Source organism: Saccostrea cucullata, unplaced genomic scaffold (assembly GCF_032062105.1).
Source record: "Saccostrea cucullata isolate Sc308-1 unplaced genomic scaffold, CSIRO_AGI_Scuc_v1 ctg582, whole genome shotgun sequence".
NCBI classification, from domain to species: Eukaryota; Metazoa; Mollusca; class Bivalvia; order Ostreida; family Ostreidae; genus Saccostrea; species Saccostrea cuccullata.
Window position 1 is genome coordinate 1 of NW_026920002.1, and position 8,598 is coordinate 8,598.

At 32.2% G+C, this 8,598-nt stretch overlaps 1 protein-coding gene across 1 annotated transcript; it reads right to left on the reverse strand.

The window, feature by feature from the left end:
* Positions 1–6: 6 nt before the first annotated feature.
* Positions 7–6,936, reverse strand: LOC134241435 (ectonucleoside triphosphate diphosphohydrolase 5-like). The gene is made up of 7 exons (XM_062723485.1): positions 6,782–6,936; positions 2,910–3,237; positions 2,647–2,833; positions 2,306–2,547; positions 1,091–1,116; positions 469–631; positions 7–198 (listed from the first exon to the last, which is right to left on the reverse strand). Exons 1-7 carry the CDS (start codon positions 6,821–6,823, stop codon positions 23–25), a joined length of 1,164 nt encoding a protein of 387 aa, XP_062579469.1. The 5' UTR covers positions 6,824–6,936; the 3' UTR covers positions 7–22.
* Between the last annotated feature and the right edge of the window lie 1,662 nt (positions 6,937–8,598).

Genomic DNA, 8,598 nt, shown 5'->3' on the forward strand with positions numbered 1-8,598 from the left:
TGTTGAAAATATCCAAGAATCCCTATATTATCAGATATCCAAGTGGAAAGACAATACAAAAGAAGAGGAAGAATTCCAGTAGAGTTAGTCTGTAGCCTTGTAGATTATTTCCTGCACTGATCATGGAGGAGATTGGGGGACAGGGATAATCCCGGGCCATCAGCTCAGCCTCGTAAAGTGTTGCACCGAAAGGCCAATCTGAAATAGACACACATCAGCTGAATCAACTGATCGATCTTGTAGAAGTCAGAGTTTATAGAATAAATGAAATACATTTTAAATTAACTGCTATATAAACACGAATCACTACATTTTATTCTAAGTGTACAAGTTCTTTTATTATATATTGTATGCTTTAGATACAAATGTATGTTTCGAAGGCGCGGAATATTGATAAATTTTTCAGTGACTAAGAATGAAAAGTAAAATACGTTTTAGTTTTACATTTTTGAGTTATTTTTCCTTTACCTAGAGATTTTCCATTGATTTTCTGAGCAGAGTATATTCTGTCTGTATTCACCGGAAACCCGTAAGCAAAGGTAAGAAGCTCTGTTATGTACAGTCCCATCATGCAGGTACTAGAAGCAAACTCTGCCCGTACTTTGTAAAAGGATACTGCATAATCTATAGTCTGAAGAAATAAAGGAATCATTAAGATTTCAAAACAAAGGTCCATTTGCAGCTTTCCGAAAGCAATTAGTGGCTTCTCAAATCTAAACATGGCCAAAGTATCATCTGAGGCCTTGAATTGCACAGTAAATAAACAGTGGCTCTGTCAATGATATTCTGGTCACGGCACCAATTGCTATGTGGGATTAAAACTAGCAAACAAAACAAAACATCACGTAAAGTAAGCGTTGATGTAATTTTATGCCTTTCAACAGTTTAAAACTGGTGGTTAAGTATAATGACATGATAGCTCATATTTAACACATAAATTAGGCTTCGTGGGTTTTTTTTCTTTTCTTTTTGTTTGTTTGTTTGTTTGTGTTTTTTTTTTTTTTTTTTTGCTGTTGTTGTTATCTTAACTGTATTGTGAAAATCAATTTATAATGATTATTGTGTTTCAATTTAGTATTAGCAAACTTACCTCACTGCAATATAAATATGCAGTTTTTTTAGTTTGTCAATATTTTTTTTTTTAAGTTGGCAATTGTAGCATAGAATATGTCTGAACCAGTTTTTTTGCACATGGCTTCGGATAACAAGTGTTGAGAATCTTTTGAAACATTGATATGATACTTTGATTGAAATATGTTAAAGTTTGTCTGAAATATATAAACAAAAATGTGTGGTTGAAAGGTATATACTAAGTACATAACATATCGTTTGATGCATTTTTAGCTCACCTGAGCCGAAGGCTCAAGTGAGCTTTTCTGATCAAAATTTGTCTGTTGTTTAATTGCTGTTGTTGTTGTCGTCGTTAACTTTTCACATTTTCATCTTCTGTGAAAATCAATTTATGAAGGGGATTTATTGTGCCCTTTTCAATTTGGTAGCGAAAAATTAATGGCATTTAAAAAAAATCTTCTCCTCAAGAACCATTGGGCCAGGAAAGATGAAACTCATGTGGAATCATCCTCAGGGAGTGTAGATTCAATTTTGTTCAAATCATGACTCCTGGGGGTAGGATGGGGCCAAAATGGCCGATCACAGGTTTACATACGAATATATAGAAAAAATCTTAAAAAAATCTTCTTCTCAAGAACCACTGGGCCAGGAAAGGTGAAACTCATGTGGGATCATCCTCAGGTAGTGTAGATTCAAATTTGTTCAATCATGAAGGCAAAACTATCAAAGTTTGGCATAGGAATATATAGGAAAAAATCTTTAAAAACCAATAGAAGGCAGGAAAAATGAAACTCATTTGGAGTCATCCTCAGGTAGTGTAGCCTATTGCATCATGACCTCCAGGGGATAACAATGTTTTACATAGGAATATATGAAAATCTTTGAAACTCATGTGGAGGTAACATTGATATGATACATAGGAATATATAGGAAAAATCTTTAAAAATCTTCTTCTCAAGTACCACTGGGCCAGGAAAGATTAAACTCATGTGGAATCATCCTCAGGAAATATCACAGATTTTTCAAAGTTTTACAAAGAACATATAGGGAAACCTTTTAAAATCTTGTTTTTACTTCAAAGCCAGGCTTCGTTATAATATATAGGTAATAAAAATGTGTGGTTGAAAGGTTTACAGTTCTACTATCTGTGTAGCCATAACATATCGTGTGCCCCTGCATTTTTTGATATACAAAAAGAGTTTTTTACCTATCATTTTTAAAAATTAAAACTTACTTATCAATGCACACGGATTTAGGATATCCATACTGTGTGGATTTTGTTCGATTAGATGCTCTTTTATTCTTTTCTCCATATAATTTGTTCCAAAATTTAAATAACTGTGAGAATAGAGATTGAATATACGTCCAGATATTCGAACAGGAAACATGTGAGCTAAGAGAGGTCCGTCTGGTAAAAAAGTGATTTGTGTGGATCCGCCTCCCATTTCGAGGACACCCACTGCTTTCGATTGTGATCTAAAAGAAAACATATCTAAACTGATAACACAAGTCATCCTAATAATAACAGTATCTCAATCTAATTTGCAGTTAAATGAATTAATACATGCATCTTACTGATTAGAAGATAGGAATCCATTATGGTAATTAGCAGTAATCCAAGCGAATACTCCCTCCTCTTCGCCAGAGAGAATTCGAACGCTTCTTTCGCTATATATGAATTTATGGTTTCTTTTGTCGGACAGCACATGTCGAACACTGTTCATTAAGTTCATAGCTTTTTCTTCTTCTACAAACCGTAACCCTGGAAAATTTTTAATGAATAAAAAGCATAATATTTCAAGAGAAATTTTGAAATTTTGTTTATTTAAATTACCTACCTGCAGTTGCAAAGAGATAAATGTTACTCCTGTTATGACGATGTGAAGGCACTTGCGACTCAGCAATCGAAATCAAATTCTTTATATATTCTGGGAGTGAATCTAAATTATCCTGAAATGAACTCAACGATGGTTTGACTTTTTTGTAATATTTTTCTGTTATGTAAAATTTTGATGAGGTGGATGTTCGTTCAGGCCACGAGTATACTCTGAGTTTTGTGCTTGAACTTCCAGCATCGAGCATAACACTATACTGGGTTGTCATTGCGCATGCGCTGTCCATCAGGAAGAGGATTCCCATACTGATAATGACATATATAGTCATTTCCTGTAATATAAACAAAACTGATTCTGTAAAAATTCATCGTTATGGATTTTATTTCATAAGGGTTATCTACATGATCATTTAAAATCATTCAACGTCTTAGGTGGCCATCAATTGATAGAAAAGGGCAAATTGATGGCTTTTCTACATTTAATCAAGTCTTGATTTATGAGTTTGATCAGAGTATGAAAATTATTTTTCAAAAATATAAAAATAACGAAAGAAGGAATTTACCCTCACTATTATAATCTTACCTATTCTAATTTTGTGCCTTAATGCGAGATCAGGAAATAAAAAATAAACATGTTTACATACTGCATAGATTTTTAACAGGTGAGACAGTGGTGTTTACTTTTGACAGAATCACTTCAATGTCGTCCGTTTTGTGAAGTTCGTTTTATTAGCCAATGCCAAAGAGAAAAAATATTTAAAATTGCTAAAATGATCCTTTCTATAACAGCTGATCTCTCTAACGCTTTTTTTTTTAAATAAGAAGTGGAAATACAAATGTACTTCTGAAATATACTCTATAGTGTATAAATTTGTACTTTATTCTTTGGAGGTTGCTGTTGTTATTGTTGTTGTTGTTGTTGTTTTAACAATAAAAAGTTCTGACAGTTACCTTGTTTTGTCCGATTCGATAATTTATCCCAGTTACAAATGAATTTTTAATTAATTTTCATAAAATAGATTAAGCTTCTGTTACAGAAACGTGAAGTATTAAATATAAGCAGAGAGATTTTTTAACTTTCTTTCTTTTTAATGAAAATCAAATTCCAGCGAGCATCGCATTTCATTTGGGTTATTTTGGTGGAAAGATTAAATGAATGTTGCATATTAACTTCGAAACATTTTATGATTTAAAGTTCATCCTGTAACGAACTTGACTGTTATAAGAAACCCTGCATGTAAGATTTCAGAAAATAAACTTAATTTCAAGCATTTTCAATGTTTATTTAAAACAGAAAAAAAGAATGTAAACTTGAACTTTACAGAGAAAAACAAGATAAGAAAATATTTCTATTTATCAATTTTATTTTGGGTTATGGACAAAAATGTTTCGCACAATTCATATAATCCATTCATTTAATGTTTGTTTGATGGCTTTTTAAGCCTTTGTGATCTCTATAATGGAGGTAACGAAGAGTATTCAAACTCAAAAAAATACACGCAAACAATACATATCAGGAGCAGGGCAAAATACAGACCTCTAAACATCGGAGTTGGGATCAGGTGGAATCAAGAAGTGAGCATCACACCCGCGCCGTGTGCATGTTCACGGTTGGTAAAAAAAAAAAGGGGGGGGGGGAATTCCGTAAACAATTCAGTGTGTTTTAATGGTCTAACAATCAGTATGAAAAAAATCCTTCAGTATTTGACTCTATGATAGATTGTATTTGCCGAATTTTTTTCTAATATAATGGTTTGTCTATTGTTGTTCATTTATAAACTTAGGACATCTTTAGCATATTACTTCCTGAGATTGATTGGGTGTTCCGTTCAGAGATTACCATTGCGCCACGTACGTGCAAAGTCGCGTTACCCATTGCACTGAGTAACTTTGTTTGTTTCCCACTTCTATATATCTCTATACTGATATCTTGTTGGCGGTGATGTAGCTTTTAATAATAATACAGAGATTAAGATGGAAGTAACATTTTCTCTAATGTTCTCGTTTGATAAGACGTTGCGCTGAATATAGTTACGTAGTATTTACATTAATTTTCCAGTATTACTTTTTATCCCCTGCTTCCTTCCGTCTTTTATACTTTGCGACACCTTTTTTTCATCTTAAATAATGCAATTGTGTCCCTCCCATTGTACTTTTTTTACTGAACACATATTTCAGGTCCATATCAAATTATGGACATTGTTGATGTGTTGGGGGAGGGGCATGTTTTATCCTTATCCACAACTCCTCATTTTTTATACATAAATGTCCTGGAAAAAAAATTAATCTAATCAGTTATTGCTCTGCATTCAAAATCAAGATCTTATTCTTATTTGAACCTGCTTGACACAATTACAGGGACTGGATTCTCTTTAGCTTTCTTTGTTTAGTATCTGGTGAAACCAGAAAAGTGTGTTGTCCTTTTAGCATATTGATAACTAATATACAATTATTGCTGGTTTTTGAGGTCAATACAATGATTTAGCCATCTGAGGAGTACAATATTCACCGAGCCCAAAGGGCGAGGTGAATATTGTACTTCGAAGATGGCTAAATCATTGTATTGACCGAAAAAATCAGCAATAATTGTTTTATTATATGATTCACTGATAAAATGATACAGCTAATTACTTGCTTGCATTTTATTAAGCCCTAGCCAAATACAAGAGAGTAGCAGAATCTAAATGTGAATAAACCTTACCAGTCGTATCAATTTGAAATGTTTTTTAAAATCAATTTTTGTAAAAAAAAAAAATGCCATGAGAGAAATATATATTGTCAGTCTTTTTTATGGAATAGATTTTGAATGGAAGGAGTTTTATTAGGAAAAACTGACTACCAAAAAGTTTTAAAAAAAAATGTTGTTCAGAAAAAGTGTTGGAGGGGGATGTGTGTTGCATCCCCTCTTACCTCCTCACCCAAAATATATATTTGCTGTTTTTTCACATGAAAATAAAAATCATAGTCGTTTAAATAGCTTTTAAATAGCTTTTTAAAACAATTTATATCAATTTGGAATTTCCGAATCTATTTTTAGGTAAATGTAGAGGAAATAAATCCTTGTATTGACCTGGAACGTCACGTGCAGGTCAATACAACGTAATATTTTTCTAACATAGTTGGATCTCAGCCAATCAGAGAGATTGAAATTATTCAATCATATAATAAATAATTTTATTCACAAGGTAACCCGGTAATTGAAATAAATTATTGAGTCTTTTTTTTTTTTTTTTTTTTGAGCCGGAATATTTCCTTAGACACCTTTAAATACTGACCCAGACATTTTTTCACATAAAATGAAGACATCATCTTCAGAGATATCCCCTATTTACTAACAGTGTATCTAAATTGGAACATTTTTATCTACCTCGTATATATAAACTTATTTATTTGTACGTTCTATAGTTGTCTATACGGTGAAGAGCTGTCAGCCGGTCAGAGGCAGATATAACAATAAACAGACTGATGGGTGGCTCATTATGATTAACTTGATCTATACAATAAGAGAGGGTTTATTTATCTTTAATTAACGGTCAGTATGCAAGTATATACCCAGGGGTCAGGAAAATTATTCAGAATTTTTTATTATTATTGGTTTCTATGGAATCTAAGATCTAAGTAGTTCTTCACAATGAACATCAAATAGAATATATCTATAAATCGAAAATAGAAAATTCTTTTCGGAAAATAAATACCAGTCCTGTATTAGATAATCGTAGGAAAAGTTTTACATCTCTAAGACATTTAGGTGAAAACTAGGCGATAAATACAATCAAAATGTTATTTACTAATCATAAATTTAAAGAGACTTCAACCATCCGGGTTGATTTCGAATGCTTTATCATTTTATCTACGGGGGATCTTTAAAAGCCTTACCTTTAAGTATAGAGAAAGTCCAGTTGAACCACCAGGAGGCATAGAGCTAATGAGAGAAGGGTTACATTTGTTACATACCTCACATCTGGGAAAAAGGGTCTGGCTTATGACAATAACAATTAAACCTCTACTCCAAACACTACGCGATTTATGTATAGGAGATACGTACAAAAAGGGAAGGCAAAAAATCTCTACAATAATTTATAACTTTTTTAAAATCCCAGATATTGCCTAGATGTCTTATCTAATATCACCGCGGTGGTTGTGATATAAACTTCTGTTTCTTTTAAATATATTTCAAGCAGCTGGTAGTCCAGTGAAAATACGTGTTATCTAAATTGACCAGGATGTCTGAAAAGATTTTCTTTCTAGTATTACAAAAATATAGCATTTTGCTGATAAAAAAAACATTTTGACACATTATTTGAAATTCGTTCTTTTTTCTACAACTTATTTCATTTTTATGTCATCTTCATTGTTTGATTTGCGTATTTCTTTAACAGATATCTTGCTAGAAAGTACGGGTAATTTATCAGTCCCAAGACTAGGCCGATGGTAACCAGAACTTCCTATTCTTGCAAAAACAATAAAACTGTCCTGTTATGCAATGAAATGAGTACTAGTCCGTTGTCAACAAAAACTAGCTTCATTTATTTTTCGATAAAAGTACAGACATAAAATTTAACCGCAAAAACGATAATCATTACTTATGTTAAATGATATTATTTTTACTGAATATTTAATATTGTTAGTGGAAGAATCGTTGGACTTTTCACAGTCTGAACCTTAATACCCTTTTTGGTACATCCATGATAAAACCTCGACAATTAGGAAGACCCTTGGTTCCTAAATAGCTTATTTTTTCTCTTTACCTCTGGAAATTGGTCTGTTTAGAAACCAGAATATTTCGAATTCTCAAAAGAAGGAGTTTAACTTTATAATACGGTATATCTAAACTGCATGATGAGGGGGCATGGGCCTTCTACTCTGAGCCAGAAAGAAAATAATGTTGATAATCAGAATTTTGCTTCAAATGGCAGATACTATGCCATCCAATTAAAGTTTTAATGAGTTAACACTCCATTAAAAAGTTCTAGACTTCCATTCTATAGATTCATTACTATATACCTTACTATACTATATACTATATAACCTTTCATTTCACACGAAAGAACAATGCTTCAGTTTTTTATGATAAATTTACTTTCAAATGATCTGTAAATTCTTAATCCATGCATGTATCATTTTCTGTAAATTTTGATTTATATTTAATTGATTGATTGATGTTTATCTCCTTGTCCGCAATATTTCAATCATGTTTCGGCGGATAACTTAATATTTAAATCATCTTTAAGTATAGAGAAAGTCCTACCGAACCTCCAGGAGGCATAGAGCTAATGAGAGAAAGGTTACATTTGTTACATACCTCACATCTGGGAAAAAAGGGTCGGGCTTATGACAATAACAATTAGCCCTCTACTCCAAACACTACGCGATTTATGTATAGGTGATACAAAGAGGGAAGAAAAAATCTCTACAATAATTTATAACTTTTTTAAAATCCCAGATATTTGCCAAGATGTCTTATCTAATATCACCGGGGTGGTTTTGAAATAAACTTCTGTTTCTTTTAAATACATGTCAAGCAGCTGGTAGTCCAGTGAAAATACGTGTTATCTAAATTGACCAGAATGTCTGAAAAGATTTTCTTTCTAGTATTACAAAAATATAGCATTTTGTTGATAGAAAGAAATCTTTTTGGCACATTATTTTATATTCGTTCATTTTCTACAACTTATTTCATTTTATATTATCTT